The sequence below is a fragment of the Artibeus jamaicensis genome, unplaced genomic scaffold (genome assembly GCF_021234435.1).
Source record: "Artibeus jamaicensis isolate MK-2021 breed Jamaican fruit bat unplaced genomic scaffold, CSHL_Jam_final scaffold_1019, whole genome shotgun sequence".
Classification (NCBI taxonomy): Eukaryota; Metazoa; Chordata; class Mammalia; order Chiroptera; family Phyllostomidae; genus Artibeus; species Artibeus jamaicensis.
This window is the reverse complement of record NW_026522025.1, coordinates 4397664-4419050: the sequence shown is the minus strand read 5'-3', so window position 1 is coordinate 4419050 and position 21387 is coordinate 4397664. Positions and strand designations below refer to the sequence as shown.

The following is a 21387-nucleotide window of genomic DNA, read 5'->3' as shown; positions in this document are numbered from 1 at the left end:
ACTAATAATGTTAAGTATCTTTTCATGTACTTGTGTCCATTTGTGTATCTTCTTTAGAGAAGTGTCTATTTAAACCCCTCGCCCATTTTTTGGTTGGGTTGTCTTTTTAATTGTTGAGTTGTAAGAGTTCTATATATATTCCAAATACTAGACCCTTATCAGATGTATGATTTACAAATATTTCCTTCCATTCTGTAGGTTGTCTTTTCACTATCTTCATATTGTCCTTTAATGCCCAAAAGTTGTTAATTTTGATGAAGTCCTATTTTTTCTTTTGTTGCTTGTGTTTTTGGTGTCACATCGAAGAATCTATTGCCAAATCCAATGTCACAAAGATTACCCCTGTATATTCTTCTTCTAAGTGTTTATGGTTTTTTACCTCTTGTTTTTAGAAAGTTGATCCATTTTGAGTTTTGGGTTTTTTTCCTTTGTATATGGTACGAGGTAGGGGTCCAACTTCATCTAAATGTGGATATCCTGTTGTCTTTGTACCTTTTGCTGAAGAGATTATTCTTTCCTCAATGAGCGGTCTTGGGATTCTTCCCCAAATTCAGTTGGCCATAGATGTAGGAAAGGCAGGCACCCCTGACTGAGAACTTCAGCAAATCACTTGATTTTGAACTTTTATTTTCTCACCTGTAGGAGTGGGGAAATGACCTCTTTCTATCAAGATGTCAGGATAAAATGAAGTCACATGTAGAGAATGTGAGGCGATATGACCCGGCGCACAATAGCTTCCCTGGTGAATGTCACTTCTCCCCTTGCTGCAGGAAATAGGGCCGGGTAAGCAGTGTGACATTTGTCACCTCCGTTTCTTTTCCTTCCTCTCATCTCTAGGTCACAGAAGACCCTAGACACACAGAAATGTCTATTTTCGACATTTGCACAATGGTGCGGAGAAAGAACATGTTATGGTAACAAAGTACTTAGCTAGAAATTCAGGCAAACAAACGAAGTACTGGCCAGTCTTTAATAATTCAATCAGCATTCAATAAACATTTATCTAGTGCTGACTTTGTGCCAGAATCTGTTCTAGGTTATGAAGTTACAAAGACAAAAGGCTACCTCTGTTTTTAGAGAGCTCTCAATCTAGAAGGAGAGACAAACTGTTAAATAGGTAGTTATAAAACAGTATGAGAAGTTCTGAGATAGAATGAAGCAGAGATGGCTGTGAGAGTGTATAGGAAGAAAATAATTCCAGCCAGTGGATTCAGGGAAAGCTTCTGTGAAAAAGCAACAGTTGAGCTAGGTATTAAATGATTCAGAGGGAAGAGGATGAAGATGAATGAGAGGGAAAAGTGTTAGTACAGGAAATATCATATACAAAGCTCTGAAGGCATGAGCGTATGTTCTGGCTTCTAGGAGATGCAAAAATATTCCAGGTTGCTTGGAACATAGGCTTGTGTTAAGTGGTAGGGTGAGAAAATGATTTGACTTTATTTAGGTGGCTACTGGGATCATTGGCTTAAACAGGGAAGTGACTTCATCGTCAGATCTATGGTTTAGAGATTCATAGGGAAACCAGGGTGGAAATTGAATGACAGGGAGTAAGATGAGGCTGGCAGTGGGAAGAAGAGTTGGGAAGAAATGTAGTAGAGAGGATAAAAGCGGGGTGCTCAGTAAGTGGATTTATAGCAAATCAGATATGGGAGTGTGGGAGAGCAGGGGCCTTGGATGATTCTCAGATTTCTGACCTGGGGGACTTGACCATGGGGCCATTCACTCAGGTAGAGACATTGGGATGGGGAGCAAAGTCAGAGAAGAAAGCACGATGTTTGCTTTTGCAGAGGGACCCACATGGAGATACCCCGTAGACAGGCTGGACTGTACGTGGGACCGGAGGGCAAAGGACAGCTTGAACTGGAACGTGGCATGGAAAAAAGCACACATTACTGTCTGGTCTGCTAAAGGGAGGAGTGGGTGTTGCTTGTTTTGCTTTGTTTTGTTATTGACAATTAAAATATTAATGAGTTTTATTTTAATACCAAAAGTTTAAAGAAAAATATAAATAGAGTTTATAATCCTACTACTTAAATGGCCCCTGTTGAAAGGGAGGGAGGATACTATATATGGTAAAAAAATACACAGTTCAGAAAAGTATAAAATGAAAAGTACAGGCTTCCCCTGGTCCTCTATTCCCTTAACCACTATTAACACTTTCTTGTGTTTCCTTCTAGGAAAACAAAATGCATATACCCACTGGATTCTGTATATCCCCAAAGGGTCCTGCGATATACAGTGTTTTTAAGAAGTCCATTTTATTGAGCAGGTTAACTTTCTCATTGCTTTGCCAGGCTTCACAAACCCAACGGTCCTGGAGGGGCAGGTCTGTGTACTATTCACTGGGGGAAGACTCAGGACCTCCATATCCCTAGCTCAGGTATGGGGGCTGGCTCAGGGTAGCTGCCCAGTAAAGAATAACTGAATGAGCTGTTGCTGCATCTTGGAAACTCAGAGGCCTTCACCTGCAGTTCCAGTTGGTTAGGAGACTTATTCAGCAAATGTTTTCAGAATTCTCAGTGTCCAGTGATGTGAGTGTATGTATGTGGCAAGGGAGGAAGGGCAGAGAACTCAGCTCCTGGGCTCACTGAACCAAAGGCCAATGATCTTCTTCTACCTTCTCACTTTTTGAGGGAAAAACTGAGGTCCAAGTTGAGGTTATGATTTGCCTAAAGCCACATTGAATGACTCATAGGAAGGAGTATGAAGATGGGCAAGAAAGAAAAGTGTCAGCATAGGAAACATCATATACAAAGCTCTGAAGTGTATGAGCCAGCACTGGAATTTCAGAAGTGTGTTGGGGGAGAGGGAGGAGCACCTGGTGGCATGTGTGTGTGTGTGTGTGTGTGGGGTTTGGTAAGCTACCTGCTTCTTTCTACTTCTTCCTCTGCTGCCATGAAAGTAGCAACTATCTCCAAATCTAAATCCCCAGACAGAGGCAAAGTCTTTCAGATGCCCTATGCAGGCAGGCCTTGGCCCTTGGCCTGTGTATGGGAGGGGTTGATTGATATCTTGTACCTATTAGGAGCATCGTGGTTGGTAGAGAGGGAGAGCCCTGGACTGGGAGTTTGAAGGCCTGGATTCCAGCACCGGTTCTGCCACACCTACCATAATGCTGTGCACCAGTCACATCCTCTACCCTCTCCATGTGGGGTGGGTCTAGCTCGATTTCCAGGGTCCTTCCTATCATTATTGCTCTCTAAGGTAAGATGCTATGTTTAATCACTTATAGGAAATCAGATTTTAGGATTCTGTGATGCTAAAATCCTGGCTTTGGAAGACTCTGGGAATGCTGCTTAAGGTATACTACTCTGCAGAATCCTGTGTTGTAAGACTTGTCCATATACATTTTTCAGTTTGAGGCCAGGGCCAAACAGACAGACCCCTTCCTTCCAAGAGCATGAAGCCAGACAGAACCTTGGAGCCCTCCCAAGTCACCAGCAAAGAGTGCAGAGGAGGCAGGCCAGGATGAAATGCAGGGACCATCTCAGAGACCTTGCCCCATTCTCCAGTAACCTTGGCAGACACCCTGGGTCTGGGTGAACAACCCTGTTTTGCACAGGAGGAAACTGAGGCTCAGAGAAGGGAACTAAGCCACTGCTTCCAGTCACCCTGAAGCTTTGTTTTTTGTCCAGTGTTCTTTCCACAGATTGGGCAGGACTCATGGAGACACTGCCGTCTGTGAGGGGAGCCCAGAATGTAGGGGAACCCAGTTTCAGGCTCAGGAGGAACTTAAATGAATGGGTGTCAACCCCCAGGGCTGTAAGCCTCTCCTAGGGCCTCGCTAAAATTCCAGGCGCTGGGGCCCTACTCCCAGACAGTTTCGCAGATTCAGTTTGGAATTATTTTCTAGTCGGGATCCCGGATTCGGTTTTTGCTTGTTTGCCCTTTTTGTTTGGAGTTTGACACCCTTTACCCAAGGCTTCTTCTGGCAAGAAACACCACAAAAATAGAAACGTAAGAAGTGATCTGAGAGATCTTGCTTGGAGTCCCAATTTTGCTTCTAACTCGCTGTGAAATCTGTGCGAGCTCAGTGAGTAGGCTGGGTTCTGCAAGAAAACTGTTAAAGAGCTTTTACATCTATTACCTCTCCCTTAGGTTTCAACCTTCCCATTTGAGAAGAAAACTGACTGGGGACAGTAGGGTCCTGCCCCAGCCACTGGGAGAGACAGAGGCAGAGTCGGGCTGAGCTGGTTCTCCTGACGCCCAAGTCTCTCTTTCCACCGCCCAGCCCGGGCCAGTCCCAACGACAGAGCCTAGACTCTGTCACCAGTGGCGCCGCCCCACTGGCCTGGCCCGCTCTTTGGCGGCAGGGCGGCGGGCAGAGCTGGGCTCTGGTTGCTAAGGCTTGTCAAACGCTCTGCTGAGCCCCTCCCAGGCCCCTCCCAAGCGAGGAGACCCCGCCCTCGAGATACAATTGGTCTTGATGGGGCAGCCTCAATGATACACTGGCCAGAATGGTTGTCGGGCAGGCCTTAGCCCCGCCCTCTCCCCAACTCCGGGTGCCGCCCCGCAGGACGCTGCGCTGCTGCAAGCCGCTGCTGCGGGGGTTGCGGCGCCAGTTGAGGCGCGGTGAGCCGTGAGCCCCGCGAGCTGCTGTTGCCGGTGCGAGGTGAGAGGAGGATCGGCACGGGGAGGGGCCCGAATGCCTAGGCCAGAGATCTGGGGGCTGCTGTACCCAGCGACGCTCAAATCTGAAGAGCTTCGGGGTGGCGCGGGTAGCACCAAAGGGGAAAGGAGAGTTTGGGGGTTCCCGGGCCCTCGTTCCAGGAGACTCTGTGGAGGGGGACTCAGACCGCGACTGTGTAGTGTGAGTAAGTGCGGCTGCTAGTGTTGCTCAGTGTCTGAGAAGATGAATGAAAGAGTAGTTTGTGTGGTAGTTGTGTCACTGAATGTGCAGTTGCGGGGGTGCGTGGTGTGCGTGGGAGTGTGCGTGCATGGGCGCTACTGACTTTGTGCGAGTTTGTGAGCGCGAGGGGCTCAGTTCTTGGCTGCGTGTAGGAGTGCGCGAATCTAGGTGTGCTTGTGATGGGTTTGCCTCACGGGAGTGAGCGCCCATCCACGGACTCCTGTTCGGAGACCCAGTTTTGGGATTTCCCAGTCTTGGGTGGTGGTAGGTGAATCTCGGAGGGTCTGCACCTGGGATCCGTGAGTGCGCAGTCCGCGATCCCTTTGCACAGCCTAGTCGCGGACCGCCTGGGGGGCAGACCCTGCCCCAGGAATCTTCCTTGCCGGTCACTCGCAATCTCACCTGGTGCCACACAAGCACCCTCCCTTCTCCAGGCCTCTGTTTCCCCATTCGTCTTAGGAGGGCTGGTCTCGGTGGGGGCGTATTTGGTGTGAGGTGTAGAGGCTTCTGGGAATGACTAGTCTGGCGGCTGCTGGCTGGGACCCTCTGCTTGCTAGGGAAGAAATTATGAGCCGCTCCTGCGTAGGATCAGGTGGGTTTGTCAGGTTAAGCGAAATGTGTGGAGCTAGCCCATTTTACAGGGAGGAATAAACCGAGGGGTGGTGGTGATCTGCCCAAACCTCGGCCCCAGGACGGGAAGGGAGCTGCCCCGCTCATTCTAATGCTCGTGTGCTGTTTTCTCTCCCTAGGAACCCGACGTGACCCCTATCAGTGCGCCCCGCTCCAGCGCCATGCACTGCGAAGTGGCCGAAGCGCACTCAGACAAGAGGCCGAAGGAGGCACCCGGTGCTCCTGGTCCTGGCCGTGGGCCGGCAGGCCTCAGCGCGCACATGGCCTTTAGGGTCACTGTGAGCAGTGGTGGCTGCGGGGATGTGGATCGTCGTGACCTGCTGTCCCGGCCGACGGTGCCACCCCCTCGCGCTCACGACCTCCTCCGGCCCCGGAGCCCTCGAGACTATGGTCCGTCCAAGGCCGCCACGGGAAAGGGTAAGTCTGGCCCTGCCATCGTTCGCGGCAGCGAGTGTGCAGAGATTTGGTTGCCTGGTGCCGCCACCTCCACCCTTGTAGGAATCCGCCGGAGAACTTGGTGGAGCTTTCTCTGAGGTTATCAGTTTCTCTCCATTTGTTTGGTACTAGCTTGTCATTCTAAAGCGATGCCTGTTTTAAACTCAGTGAACCTATTGTGGGGAACTGGGTCTAGAAAACGTCCGATTACATGATTTTGTTTGTGATAAAAGTTGTGTGAAATTTGTCAAAATCTTATTATTGGGTTGAGTAGCCAGTCACTGGAGTGTCCGCCTCTCTGAGCTGGGTGAAGGCATTTTTCGAAGTATTCCAATTTCCCTAAATAACAAAAACCAGAAGGGGCTTCAGCAAGACCTTTCCCCTCTTGGGATCTCAGTTTCCCTGTCTGTCAAGAAAGGAATTAATTATACCAGATGATTTCTGGATTCCCGATGGAAAATTTTATTAATCTATGATATAGCCTGAGTCAAGTTCTGACTTGAAAAATGGCTTTTCTGTACTTGAAGTTGCAGATGCACAGTGTTCGGTAGACAGTTCCTTTGGAATACTCTTGCTCTGCCCAGTGAGGCCAGTGGGTGGGAGGTACAGGCCTCAGTGCGGTTGATGGGCTCCAAGTTGGCGATGGTGGCAGGGTTCTTCTGAACGTGTTTTCATCACAGTTAATTATTACTGAGCCATTATTTATAAGTTTCATGTTGACAGATAATTAACTAGAAATTGGGGAAATTGTTAAGGCATTGTGCCCCCACTCCCCACCCACCCGTTTTTTCCTCTGGGAGAAAAAAAACCCAAGGCTTTGGGCTTTCATTCTTTTGGAGTTTGAGGCCTCTTAGTTCTATTTCCAGAGGCTTCTTAAGGAAGACAAAAACAGTTTGTTTTATCACGCTTTTAGCATCGGCTCCAACAACTTAGAAAAGGCAGAGCAACTTACTTTTAGAGAGCTCCTTCTGGGTAAAAAATACCCAACTTCCCAATTCAGGGACTGGCAAGATGAAATAAATGTAAAGTTTTTTTTTTTTTTCCTTTTTAATGAAAACACCTGATGTTGTAGGAGGGAGCTATTTCTTATTGTTTTAAATGTCAGTCTCTTTTCCGAAACACAGAGGTCATATTTTAGAGGGAAGATATGGAAAACCACCTTTAGAGTATTATTGCTGGGTCACACTTATGAGGCTGTCTTGTACTAGTGAGAGAGAGACGAGAATGCTGTGCAGCAAGACGTGAGCAGTGCTCGCTGCCCTCAGCTCCCGGGCTTGCCCTCTTCACACACAGTCCTCCCTCACACAGATATGCTCTTGCAGTGTTTCAGGTTTTAAAAAAATTGTAGTTGTCCTCTGAAGATGGAGTCTCCGCAGAACTAGTGAGTGCCTGTCAAACATAGCCTTTGTTCCACGCTGTGGTTAGAGACCTTTCATCTAGATGCTTCGTGTACGATCTTCCACTTCCATTCCTCCAAACCCCAATTATTTTTATCCACACACTTTCCCCCAGTGTCTAAGATATATCTTTAAGTTAGGGCTGTATTCGTAAAGGACAGAGAGGATAAAGAGCTGGGAGGAGGAACCTCTTTCTTTGTACCGTAAGACGATCTTTCTGGTTACGATTTTTGTAAGAGTCTTCTAAATGGTTTTCTACAGAGCCTTCGGCCAGGCTGGTGGGGGTAGGATTTATCACACCCAATTAAAAGATGAAGAAACTGAGGCCTGAGGGTGGAGAAGTGTCTCATATGTAACAGGCTACCCAGCAGGTCTGGGTCGGGTTTTCTAGCCAACCCATCACTCATGGACTTGGGCTTGAAGAGGTTTCTAGAGGTTTCTGACCCAGCCTCTGTTGGTCTGGGCAACTTCTTCCTCACAAGTGGCCTGAGAGAAAACCAGAGCTTTGGTTCGAATGCCATAAGGAAATGGCACCTTGTTATTGTCCTTATTCCCACCAAAATATCCCCCAGACCATATAACCCTTTGAATGTTTGGTGTTGGCTTCAAATCTGAGGCTTATTGGAAACAGACAGATAGAAATACCAATTGAAAAATATTTATTGACTGTGCTGGAAATTGTTAGACCCTGCCACGGATGATCTGTGGGACCTTGGGGGAAGTTATTTCACTCTCTGAGCCTTAGTTTGCTCATTTGTAAATCTACCGGGAGATTTACTTTCAAAGACCGAGGAAAGCATTAGGGATATGGTGTAGAAGGCCTGCCTCGGTGCCTAATTATTTGGGAGATTTACTCTTGTAATGTGTTAAATGTCTTTTTAAAATTTTTATTATTTATTGATTTTAGAGAAAGTGAGAGAGTAATGGAGGAAGAGAGAAACATTGATTTGTTGTCCCACTTATTGATGCATTCATTGATCGATTCCTGTATGTGCCCTGACCAGGGATCAAACCCACAACCTTGGTGCATCAGGTCAACTTCTGTTTTTTTATTTGCATGAGAGGTAATAATGCTTGCCTCCCAGGGTAAATGAAACAAGGGTTGTAAGAATGCTTTATTAGAAAGGTAGAAGGATTTTTTAAAAAAAGTAATTCATGCAGGGCACCATGCTAGAGTCCGTAATACTACAGATAAAGGGGATAGGGCCAAAAGGGAGAAAGGTTCAATTTTTTAAATGCTGAATGGGAAGAGCACTAACTAGTGTGCTAGCCAGGGGAAGCTGAGAGGAACAGAGCTTCAGGTCTTTTGTGGCCACCGCTGCTCAGTGAGTGGAGTGAAGACAGTATTGCTTGGTCTGGAGTCAGGTTTCAGATGATCTGCCTTCTGCCCATGGCAGACCCCAAGCCGAGGAAGGGAGCAAGGTCTTGAATGCCCACAGTTTGTCCATAAATGTTGAGGTCCTCTGTGTTTCCAGATCTGGAGTCAGGAGGCACTGGGGATGGTGCAGCGTCATGCACTAACATTATCATCATTTACAGTAAGAATCACGATCTGTTTATGGCAGAGTCCCGTTTATCCAGATTCCAAACAGCTGGAAAGGCCAAATTACCAGATGCTGTGTTTTTCTTTTTTACTATTAAACACCCGACACTCTGCTTTTGGAAGTCCTGACAAGGAAAGAAGGTAAACATCTGGGCTTTATGGAGGCGGTCGGCTTTGTGGTGATGGCCTGATGACTCTTGTTTCCCGTGCATAGAGCTTTGCAATGTTCAGTGTGTGTTCCCACACACTGTCTCGTCTGCCCTCACGTCAGCTGTGCTCTGCCCACCTGGTGGGCTGTTTTGGGGGAGCAGACGTGGGAGTGCTTCACAAGCTGTAGAGTGCTGGGCAAATACTGGCTCATTACTGTGATTCCCATTTTATGGATAAAGACATTAAGTTTCAAGGACGTGCTCAAAGCTACAGGCAGTAAGTGGCAGTTTTAAAGGTTGCCTATTCCCAGTGTGCATTTCTGGTTCTACTACTTATGCCGTCTACATGTGTGTGTTGTCGGCCGAGAGCTGGTGTTCACCAGGACTTCCCGGTCATTCCCAGAGAATTTAAAAAATATTTTTGCTTTTGCTATTTTTTTCCTGCCTTGAACCTTTGCAAATTGGTAAGTTGTATCTATGCCATCATTAGAAAACATCTTAGTTTACCAGATGATTCTGTTTGTCCAGAGTTGCTGTTCTCAGACCAAACCAGATAGTAAGTGTGCTTTTTAATTCAGAGACTTGCTGGGCACTTTTCCCTGTGCACTGAGACAGGACATGTCCCTGTAATAAAGAGGTGGCTGATGATATGACAAATGTGGACTCTGCCGTTAGTAACCAGCCGTCACTACATGGCTGTAAATGCCAAAAAGGAGTCAACTTTGTAACTTAAAAAAAATAAAGCTAGAAAACACACACACATGTTTTTAAGGAAAACAAAAAAGGAAAGCAATCGTAGGTGTCCGCGTGGACATTAGGGGCTGCTGGTGGTGAGTAGATGTGCTGGTTTGGTAGCGTTACCTGGTGGAGCTGCTTCTTCTGAATCAGAAGCCAATGTGATGTTCTGGGGAAGCCTTGGAGGGGTAGCACATCCGGAACAGAAAGGTATGAGTTATTTTGAAAGCATTTACCCCCTCGGGCTTTGGTGGGCAATTTGCTTGCATTTCATCCATTTTAAAGTGCTGGTCCTGCGATCCGGAAATAATCAGATCCAAATTTTTTTGGTGCTTGAGATTTCAAATAAGGGGGAGAAAAACCTGCTGGCCAAATGTCAGGCTCAGCGAGACAAAGAGAAACATGTATGTGTGTGTACTCATGTGAGATAGCAACACGCTACGCCGACAGTTGTTAAGAGTTACATCTTGGACACGTCTTTTAGGCAAATGGTGGAAATGTAATTCCCAAAGATGGCCTAAGAATCTTATTTGGTTACATTTTCTCTCCTCATCTTGCCATCCCCTCTCTCTAGAAGCTGAGACTTGGTGTGCAAAGTGGAAAAGGGACCATCCTCTGGGACCGCAACTTCATTCAGGCTTTAGTTGTTTCCGAGGTCTCAGGACCCTCTTAGCTGTGGAATCATAGCGATAGACTGTGTTGCCCTGTCAGTGATTAGGAAACATACGTTTCTTTATACTTCGTGGTTTCCTCTCACACTTCGTCCCCTGAAAAAGAAAACCTGCCCCATGTTCGAGTTATTCATCTCCCTGTGTTACATTTGCGTGAGAAGCTAAGTGAGCCAGGGCACTTATTTTTACAGTGCGTTAAAATCCCATTACAGGCATAAGTGCACAATGAATCATTTAAAAAATATATTCTTATGTTCTTTGTTCTGAATGTTGCATAATTATCATTTTCTTTGGTTTTATTTTGTGGAGTTTGGCCAGCAACTGAGAAAAGGGGAGAAACTGAAGTTTGAAATAGGATTTGCCATCCCTTTTTGGGTAAGATTAGCGGAAAAAAACAAGCAAATAAATACCAACTTTATTTGTAAGTTTACCAATGACTCTTGCTAGCTGTGGCTTTTGTGTAGAGAGGGTAGTTTCCCTTCTTTCTTTCCATTTTCTTGGAAAATAATTCCCTGTATTGAAGCCCATATGGTGGCATTTCTACCAATTCACCTTATATATGTCATTATATTCAAAGTTAAAATATAGTGTGTGGTTTGCTCATTATTTTTCCTAATACAGATTTTAGTCGCCGTTAGTTCAGACCTAGATAGTTGTGTTGTTTCCGTTGGTAGGGGGTAGTTTATTTTTGTGTTTAAAGAAACAAAGAAACTTAGTGCAAGGGGGAGAAGAAATGAAACAAACTCTGCAGTGGGCTTTGAAAAATTCAACGGCCTTTTGCAGAGAGCACAGCTGTAGTACCAGGGCCAGGAAAAAGAGCATACTCTGAAATATTTGTGCCGCTCGCCTTCCCTGTGCTAATGATTCTAGCAGTTTAAAAGCAGACTTCTTGTTTATCAACAGCTGCTGCCCAAATTAATAGTTTACAATGAGAAAAAAATGCTTTCACCATTCGAAGCAAAGTCCAGGACTGATAGTGGAGTTACTAAGTAAGAAAAGCAAAAAAACCAAACCAAACAAACAAATAAACCAAAAAGAAAAAAAGTTCAGAACACACAAACCACCAAAAACACCCCCAACCACCCCACCAAACCAAAAACAAATGACAAAAAATGGGGGGGTATATTTTGTGGCTGTTTTGGTCTCTCAAAACTTTATTTATAAGAAACTGAAAGAAAACAGAGGCTTGGGATGGGGTGAGGGTGGAGAGAATACAATGCTAACCCAGTGGTCTTATAGTTTAAAGTCACTTAAAGCATCTGTTTTGCCTCCCTCCCCCCCCCCCCCCCCGTCCCCCTAAGCTCCAAAGGGTTATTCCTTCAGAAGGTTTCTGGCGGGTTGAGGTGGATTGTGTTAGCATTATGAGCCATATTTTCAAAGTCAGCATTTGAGTCAGATGCACTGAGAGGAGACCTTCAGCCTGCTAACTGAATAATGCATTTCCTGTATGGCCTGAATTCATTTGGTGGTTATGGTTGAGCCTGGCTGGAGCAAACACATGTGCCATTGTATAGTCTCAGTGCATGTGGGCCATTCCCTTTGCTTTGAGCCTTGGTTTCTGCATCCGTAAAATGGGAAGCAGTTCGACAGGATGATCCCGAGTGTCTTCCTGCTCTGATGCTCCAGGATTCCACAGGAACCGGGCTGGGAAGATTGGTAAGGACCTGGGGCGTGGGGAGAGGCTACCTTTGTCTCAGGCCAGGTTATAGACTTGACCTCTCCTTGGAACTCTTGACTCCTGGGCTGACCACAGACGGAGCAGAAAATGGGAAGTCAGATAACCTTTACTGAGTACCTGCTTTATGCCAGGACAGGTACTTTATAACTGTGATTGCATCGAATAACAACAACCCTACGAGGACAGAAGTCCTTATGGTAATTTTACAGATGGGAGAACTGAGATTTGGAAAGGTTAAGTGATTTGTCCTAATAATGAGCTATTACTTAATTTGCAGCCACTCACTATGTAGGCAGTTATTGAACCCAGCTCTCTCTGACAGCAAAGCTGGTACTTCCCCCTAGAGCACAGTGCTGTTGAGGATAGCTTTTTAAAATCCAGGAGTGGCAAGAAATCTCTGTGGTTGTTGAGCGTGCCCTGAAATGGGGGGAAGGCAGGAGAAGGCCGCAGGCTGGACCAGATAGCCATTCCGCGAAGGAGCACTTCCTGAGTTTCGGCTCACGGGCCTAGATGTGACTCTTAGGGAGACTCTACCCCTGTTGGGGCTCTCCCTACTGCCCCACTACAGAAATGGGGAAGGACAGTGGTTCTCAGTTGTGACACGGGGGTCTCGGGCAAGTACTCTCTGAGGCTATGGAGGGGCCCCGTAGAAGCACCCCTTCTCAGTAGCTGTGACACACACACACACCCCCCCCATCGATTAAGGTTGGTTCTAGTCCCTATTTGAGGCTTTGCAGTTTGTGGAGGTTCCTGGCCCAGGCACTGATGGCAGCCTCCCTTCCACTACTTCTGAAGACATCTGTTCGGAGAGAATTTCTCATGATTCCCAGCACACCTGGCGTGTCGATCTGCATGCTTCGCTGGGCATGGTTGTTCGAGATTCTGTTAAGTAATAATTTCGTGTTAAAACCTTGGTGGGATAGGCCAGAGATCAGAGTGAACTTGAGAGTTTGTGGGAAATGGGTCTTTCTTTTGCATCCAATGATGAATGAGCCAAATGACCCCCTGTAGAAGGAAAAGGCCTCCTTGCTGGTTTGTGTTTGTGGCCTTGCATGAGGGCAGGTGTATATGTGCGGACATTCTCAAGAAACCACACGTCTCCTGAAGGTGAGATTGCAGGAGTCTTGATTGCCCAAGGCTTCTCTGCCTCTGGGTGTGTAGGCTGGGGCTGAAAGAGACAGTAGGAAGAAGTATCAGGATGTCCCTGGTTGCAATGTGGCCCAGCCTTTTCCTATTTGTGTCTTTTTAGCAACAAGATTACTCTTTCAGATATTGTTACTTTTGTTTTTAAATAACAGGTTTGATGGAAAATAAGGCTTTAGCAAGAAACCAGGGAGTATTATAAACCCGACTTAAAAAAATACAGATCCCATTTGCTGTTTTAAGCTCTCTGGAGGGCTGCAGATTGGGTTTATTTTGGAACGTTGCTGGACTATATGAATTACTTCTCTGAGGCTTGGGTATTTAATACCTAGTAGACGTTTGTGTAAGAGCTGATGATGTATTTTGCCGACTTTCCAACCCTGTAAATAAATTACACGTGCCGGCAAAGGCTGCCAGGTTCCACTGTGTCAAATGAAGCTTAATTTTTATCCCAAACCACTTAATACTTTTGTCCTAGCGAGTAGAGGACGTTGCAGGGCTCTGCCCGGCAGCAGGCCCATTTCAGGACGTAGACGGCCTCCGGTGCCCGTGAACAGGCCTCCGTGGATTCATCGATCTTGACGCAGTTTTCAGTGGTTAAGTAGCTTCAGTGCTCTCCAGTCCAACCCTCCAGGCAGAGAATGATAATATAATTTTAAGTATATCATAAAAATGAAACTCAATCGCTTCCACTCCCCAAACCTGTCTCACTCCCCTTCTCTCTGGAGAAATCGGCTGTAATTGTGTATTTAATCTCCAGACTGCCTGTGCATTTTATCTTATTTGAGTGCAAAGCCCAGGTAATAACATTGGCATTTCCAGTGTGAAACAAAATAGGGTTTCTAATTTGGAGAACACTATTAAATATTTTATGCTTCAACCAAACTCAATTCTTTTTTTCCCCATAATAAGTTTAAATATTAATTCTCTGGAATGTCAGATGCCTAAAGCTAGGCATTTAATGATCTGCCGTTTCAAGTATCTCGAAGAAGGTTTATGAAACAAGATATTTCTCTGGGAGGGATGCGTAGTGTGTTTCAGAGATATCTGAATCCAAGGCAGTGTCTTCTGATTTACTTTTTAAAGGGAAAAGGTCATAAAATAAGTTGCTTTATGTGCTGAAGGATTAAGTGGCTTAGGCTGAAATAACAGCAGAGCCTTTACTGTTTTCCCCCGTTATATTTTAACAATGCTTTTTGAGGGAGGGAGTGGGTCATTTTCCCGCCTGCTCGTCTCCTCCCCCATCACCCCCGACAGCCCCCACTGCCCCCCGGCCAGATGGCTTTAATTCTAACCAAATCCCACGCTGAGGCCAAATGATTGATCAGTCATTTGTACTTATGTAGCGCTCTTTGTGAGAATAGCTCTGCATTGGAGCTTCTCGCCAGGGCCCACTCCTCTTCGGGCCTTCAGATGGTTGATTTCCAGCAGACCCAGGGGCTTGGAGAGGGCGGGGATAGGGGTGGGTGGAGAGCAACAGACCTTAAATCCCAGGAATTCCTTGCTTAAAACCTTTCTGTTACTTCCCATCCCTGGCAGCAGGGATATACGAGTTTTCTAAATGCAAGGGCAGAAATATTTCCCTTGTCTACATCATAGCAGTTGTGTTTTTAGCCTAATAAAGTTACTAGTTTTAAGAGCACTTTGAAATAGATTTGTATTTTATCAACTACTCACACATCTGTAGAGACATGGGTTTGTTCCCCAGTCTCGGTGCTCCGCTTTAATAATGCTCTCCCCTGAACCGCAGCTTGGCTCATAGATTGGCAACTCCTTGGTCAGGAGCAAAGATCTGAGCCATTTTATCTGGCAGTCAGGGCTTTCCCATGCTCCAGCTGATGCTTGCTTGGCTTGTTCTCAGGCCCCATCGGACTTTTCCTTATGCAGCTCCAGACCTGGAATTTTCTCCTTCTGTACTTAACATTCTGTGACCTTCTTTTTGTTCAACTCCGTGCCTCCTTAAATCATTTTTAGAACAAGTTGGAAAATAGTAAATGTTCAAACATTTGTGTGTGTTTGTACCCTTGGGTCCAGTATCGGGTCTGGCACAAAGGACACATGTCAGACATATAGAGGGTGCTCACCTAGGCTGTGGGTGTGGAATCAGGCCACTAGGTTCAAATTCTAGCTCCTGGTACTAACTTGGGGATCTTGGGCAAATAATTGAGCTCTCTGGGTCTTGATATTCCTATCTGTATAATGGGGGCAATAGGAGTAATGATCTCTAAAGGCTGTTGTGAGGATGAAATGAGTTAATATACGTACATGTATGTGCTTAGATACAGAGGCTGGCACCTGATAAAATGCTCAATTAATGCTGGGGTTTTGCTACTGTTATTGCTGCCCTGTAAATGGTCAGTAAACAGAGCCCTTGGAAGGATCTTCCTTCCCTTTCTTGCCACCAGACTCCTACTTGTTCTTTAAGACCCAGCTCAAGTGCCACCTTCTCCCAGACGCCTTCCCTTCTTCCTAGGCCAGGTTTTGCTGGAGCTCTGGAACCCGCAATCCATATCCTTCCTTCCACCGTAGTACTGGTCACTCTCTGTGGTGATTTTCTATTTACTTAAGTGTCCTTGAGGACAGGGACAGAGTCTCAGCCTCCCTGCACTCCATGTGCCCAGTACAAGGCCTGGCTCAGAGTGGATGTTAAGGAATGTACAGCCTGCAAAGGAGGAGCTGAGTTTTATGTTCTTTTTTTCACAAGGTTGAACACACAGTAAGCTCTCAGCATACACAAGACTCCAACAAATTCGCAGTGAGTTCTCTCAGGCAAACACAGTCAGATTTTTTTCTAGCATCACTTTGGGGCTCTTCACAAATGAGGTCTGAAGCTTGCTTGCAAGGTGACTGTGGGACAAGTCTTCTCACCTATTTGGGCTTCCCCTCCCCTCCCTTTACTCCCCTCTTGGGAAGAGTTGGCTTCAGTGGTCATGGACCGTTCTTGGTTGCAAACCTTCAGAGCTGCCAGTCCAGGCCAGGTGGAGCTAGGGGCCTGATGGTTGTCCTGGCGTGACTGCACACCTGCCCTCTCTTCTAGGCAAAGTCTCGGGTGCTGTCAAATGTCTCATCATGTGGTTTAAAGAGCAGATATTGGTGGTTGTCACACATCGGACCCAGACTGCTCCAAGATGAAGAACCTTGGACCAAGTATTGGAACTGAGAGCCAGGAGCCAGCTCTCCGCAGCCCTCCTGGGTGGGGGGAGATTGAGGTACACAGTCCGGATCCCCAGTCTAGGACAGGCTCGGACAGAGACCTGGCGGGGATGGTATTGGCCTCCTGTCTCCTCTTCAGCCACTGTTGTGGTCTGAGCTTTGTAAACTGAAAGCTCCACCCAAGTCATTGTTCATCCAATCTTCCTTTTAACAGATGGGAAGACTAAGGTTCAGAGAGACCATGGTACTTGTGCAAAGGTGGCCAAGGGCTTTTGGAGTCAGAACTGATTTCAGATCCTAATTACACCTCTTGTTGGACCTTGGGCAAGTTCATTGAACTCTGAGCCCTGTTTACCTCCTTGGAGGAAATGCATGAAATGGGGATAATTGCTATCTCATAGGGTTGCTGTGTCTGTAGGGCACCTGGCTTGGGGGTTAGCTTGTAGTAGGTGTGTGACAAAGACGAACTGCTGTTACTGGTCTTGCCGAGTGCAGAGCTGGAGCTAGGTCTGTAGGCCTGACTTCACCGGATGCTGTTTTGCCTCTCTGCTGCAGTGCCCATTCTCTTGCTCTGACTTATTTTTTCTTTTCTTGGTATAATTAAAAGAATGCATATTTTGGAGTCAGACTGAAGTTCTAATCCCAGCTCTGGAGGACACAAATTTGACTGGCTGGCATCTTGGCTCAGGACTAGGGGAAGGTTAGGGGCCATGCCCCTTGCCAAGGAGGGTGTGGGCTGCCTCAGTAGAGCTGTCTGACAGGTTCTGGCCCTGGGGTCAGTCCAGGGCACTCACTCAGCCTGTGATGGCTCTGGTGTCCAGCAGGAGGGGTTGTTTGTGGCACAGGCTTCCCATCCCTGGTTTATCGTATTGGGACTTGCCTTCTGACTTGAATATCCAGCTGAATTATCTCGATTGTACCTCCCAAGTGTATGATGCCACTTTTGTTCAGCTTCCTGCTTCCCCATATGGGTGGCCCTCTGTGGTGCCACAGTGACTTCCATTTGTTGGACCTTGCTGTGTGTAGATACCCTGTCAAGCCATTTAATTCTTCCTGTGTTTACTCTGTGTGTGTGTCGGGGGGAGTATCATCAGCTTCATTTTACAGATGAGAAGAATGGAGCCCCATAGAGGTTAAATAACCTGCCCAGGGTTCTAGAGCTGAGAGGTGGGAGCTACAGGCCTGTCTGACTCCAGGAGCCCGCCCTTTCCCACCTCCTCTGTGGGCCTTCCCTTGGGTCCTCTGCACTTCTGCTGCCTTAAGTCCCATCTTATCCATTCATCATAGTCAAGAAATTACCATTTCCCTCCTTCGTCTTCTGACTGCTCTTTGTCCCTCTTCTCTCACTGAGCAGTCAGTATTAGAGATGCTTGGCTCCACGCATTCCTCCCCAGCGAGACTGTGGGCTCTTTGGAGCAGGGTCCATGATAAATGAATCTGTGACTGGCAGAGGGGGTATGGCCCAGAGAACAGAAGAAATGTGGGGCCCCAGCGGAATCAATCTGTCGCTGTCCGGGCAAGGTGAGCTTCCTGGGTGAGTTCCCCAAGAAGATTTTCAGGACAGCAACCCACAGTGGCCCTGTACTTCTGAGCCTCGGTTTCCTGTGTGAAGTGGTGAGGATGGTCCCTGCTTACCAATTGTCAGGAGCATACAGGGTGAAGTGTTGGAAAATATCTGAAAATGGGCAGGGCCACCCCTGGTGTGGTTGTTGCTTGGTTTATTCACCAATATGTACTGAACAGGCTGCTGTGTCCCAGGTACTGGGCCAGGCCCTGGGACACTGATATGGGTTGACAGCAGAGTCCTCATCTGCACAGAGCTTGCAGTCTGGAGGGCAGGTGGATGCTGGGAGAGTGTTCCCAGCCTGTCTGGTCCTCACCCTCCTCTGTGCAGCTTCAGCATATAACCACCTGGCTCACTGTCCAAAGCAGACACCTGGGCTCCAGCCAGTCAAAGCCTTGTGACCTCAGACAATCTCACTGAGCCTTGGTTGGCCGGCTTATAAAATGGAAATGTCTGCTAGCTAGCTTCCCTTGAGAGGCTAGTGAGAGAATCAGTGAGGTCAGGGTGGGAAAGGGCTGACTGCTGGGCTGCTGGGACAGTGGGAACGCGGATGTGTAGCGCAGCCCTCTGCAGGACGCTGGCGGTGGAGCCGCTTGGGTCAGCCAGCCCTTCTCTGGTACCGGTTGCCAGCTCATTCCTGCCGGCTTAAGCTTCCCTCTGGAAGGGGATGCCCTCTCTTCTTGTCTTGGCAATATGGGCTAAGAGCTTGCCTTGTGCAAAATCTTCTGAGTCTCTCCTGTCCCAGCCTCACACTCCTCTCTTTCCTCTTTTCCCAAACTTTCATTTTCTCCATGGCTGTGGTTGCTTATGCACTCAGAATACCGCAGAGCTATTTGTTAGGGGTTCAGGAGGCAGGTAAATTCCCATTGTGTGATACTGACAAAGTGTGGGGGGATGGATGAAGAGGGGAGGGCTTCTCCTCCTCATTTTTAGTATCCTGCAGTGATCATGTTGAGGCCTGCAAGGCACTGGATCATTTCTTTTTAAAAATTGATCCTCTTGTGTAATACTGTGATCTACATAGTACATGTATATGTTCTTATGGAAGAACTTATAGCTATTTACATCTAAATTATAGTCAATTAATTCACAACACAATTAATTAATTAACGAAGAGTTTTGGCCCCTCGGTCATACTAGCATGTGGCCCAGTGGCTACCATATTGGACAGAGCAAATAAAGAACATTATTTTTCACCATAGAAAGTTTGGTTGAGCTAATCTAGCCAAATTAAAGAATGATATTCTAGTGCTGGTCTAGAATATCATTCCTTAATTTATTCATTCGTTCAGTAAACATTTCCTGGACACCTATCCTATGCTAGGTTCTATGTATGCCAGTCTCTGGAGAAGTAAGTGTAACCCAGGCCGGGCCTCTGCCTCAGGGAGCATCCAGTCCAGGGGGCAGGCAGACAGACGCACCAGCTGGGAGATTGTCCAGCCTCTCAGGGATTGTTTACGCTCACACAAACAAATATATATGTAAATAGCTTGTATATGCATAACGCTTAGGGTTTTTCCGCCTCTCCCCTAGTATTGATAATGCTGCAGTGACTCTCTTTACGCAGGAATCTTGATTTGCGTCTCTGATTATTTCTTAGGGTAGATTTCTAGAAATGATAATTACTGGGCTAAAAGGTAGTAACATTTGACACATTATCAAATCTATCAAATCGCTCTTTAAAAGGCTGCACACATTTTCACAGCTGCAGGCAGTCTTAGAGGATTTGCTTTTCTGCATCTTCACCAGTGTTCCAAAATAACTTCCTAGTTTGAAGGTGGAAATGACATCTGGTTGTCACGTCACATCATGTTTCTGAGTTAGTGTAGTTGAACGTGTACAGGTGCAGCGTGTGTGATGACTCAGAGTCCATAGCTCCTCTTTTGCACGTTGGCGTTTATCTTGAAATTTTACTTACAAAATTAAGAAATTTACATCTTTTAAAGTGCTCAACCAAGTAAGGAATATTAATGCTCTGTTCATCATACTTATTGCTAATATTTTTATAAATCTTCTGTATAAACAAGTTTTTATTGATGATCTTAAAACAAAAACTGAAAAAAATTTATATAGTAATTTTTCCTTTGTCATTTCTTTTATTGCTTTTTTTTCCTTTTGTCAGTCACCAAGTCTTGTGTTTTTTCTCTTGTTACTATTTTGGGGATCGTGTTTTATTAACATTCTAAAAATAAATTCTTATTTTTAGCAAAATAATGCCAAACATGGTTTTTAAATCACCTGTGCTATAATACTTCAGAGAGAGTCACTCCTTTATTGTCGCACTGAAGGCAGCCGCCTTCAGCCAGAACCCCTGGGATGCCCTCCTCCCGGGGGGGGCACAGCTCTGCCCCGTCTGGGCAGGACTTCTGCAGCGTGGGGGCCCTGCCTTCACGCCATTTAGTTGTCTTTTTCTAGCACTGTTTTCTCATGGGTCTCAGTTACAAAAATAAAAACAATAATAGCTAAACATGGTGCTTCCCATGGCCTTAGTCATGCTCCAAGCACATCATAACCACAGTTCCTGTAATCCTCCAGCAACTTTATGAATGAGTTACTGTTACTCCTGGTTTGCAGATGAGGAAACAGACCAGAGGAAGCAAGTGACTTGCTGGTGGCGGTGAAGCCCTACGCATGGGCTCTGAGCAAGACCTGTGCTGCTGTTTCTGGGCCAGTTCCACTCACCGTGTACCTGGATCCTTGTTAGGATAGACCCTACCTGCACCCCATTCTTATTCCACTGGCACTGCTCCTCCCCTCCTTCCTGCTCTGGTTGCAGCGCTGGTCTTTGCTTAGGCCAATGCTCTGGCCAGACTGTGTGTAACAGGATTCCACTGCAGGGATTTGCTCTCTTGGCTGGGCCCCAAGACAGTGGGTATTGACAATAGGCATTGGATGCTGCCTTCTAAAGTGGATCTTAGGTGCCTAAACTAAACTCTGGTTTTGGGTTTATCTTTACCCAGCATACACTTTGAGGGTATAAAAAGGTTGAGATGGAAAAGACCAAAGGGAAGGTTGTGAGCAGGCTGGGGGTTCTGCCCCACCAGTAGCGCCTTCTCTTCAGTCAAGTGAGAGTGGCTCTGAGAGGCCCACCCAGAGAGCTGGGCATAGTCCCTGATGCTGCAGGAGTCAGAGCTGAAAGCTGTGGCCAGAGCCCCTGCCCTGTGGCCGAATGCAGAGAGGCAGCTGCACTGTTGCACAGTGATGGGGCAGAGGGCTGTGTCCCAGTGGGCTCACCTGGCAGCTGTTTTCAGAGCTGCCCCCTGCCCAAGAGGGCTTCCTGCCAGGCAGCGGTAAGAGAGATTGGAGGTGTCCCATGGGATGCAGCGGGGTGGGGGTGCCTGACAGTGGGGGGATCTCTCCCAGAAACCTGAGATGAATTTGATATATGAGTCCAGAGAGCTGCCATGGTACCTGGCAAAGGAGCTCCTTCCTGCCATTCC

At 46.7% G+C, this 21387-nt stretch overlaps 1 protein-coding gene across 2 annotated transcripts in view; it reads left to right on the top strand.

The window, feature by feature from the left end:
• Positions 1 to 4551: 4551 nt before the first annotated feature.
• The window catches only part of GLIS1 (GLIS family zinc finger 1), a 208831-nt gene continuing 191995 nt past the window's right edge, over positions 4552 to 21387 (top strand). For both annotated transcript variants that reach the window (XM_037161383.2, XM_037161376.2), the window contains exons 1-2: positions 4552 to 4612; positions 5599 to 5896. In XM_037161383.2, coding sequence (XP_037017278.2) covers positions 5641 to 5896 — 256 coding nt within the window. In that variant the 5' untranslated portion in view covers positions 4552 to 4612; positions 5599 to 5640. The remainder of the gene's footprint in view (positions 4613 to 5598; positions 5897 to 21387) is intronic.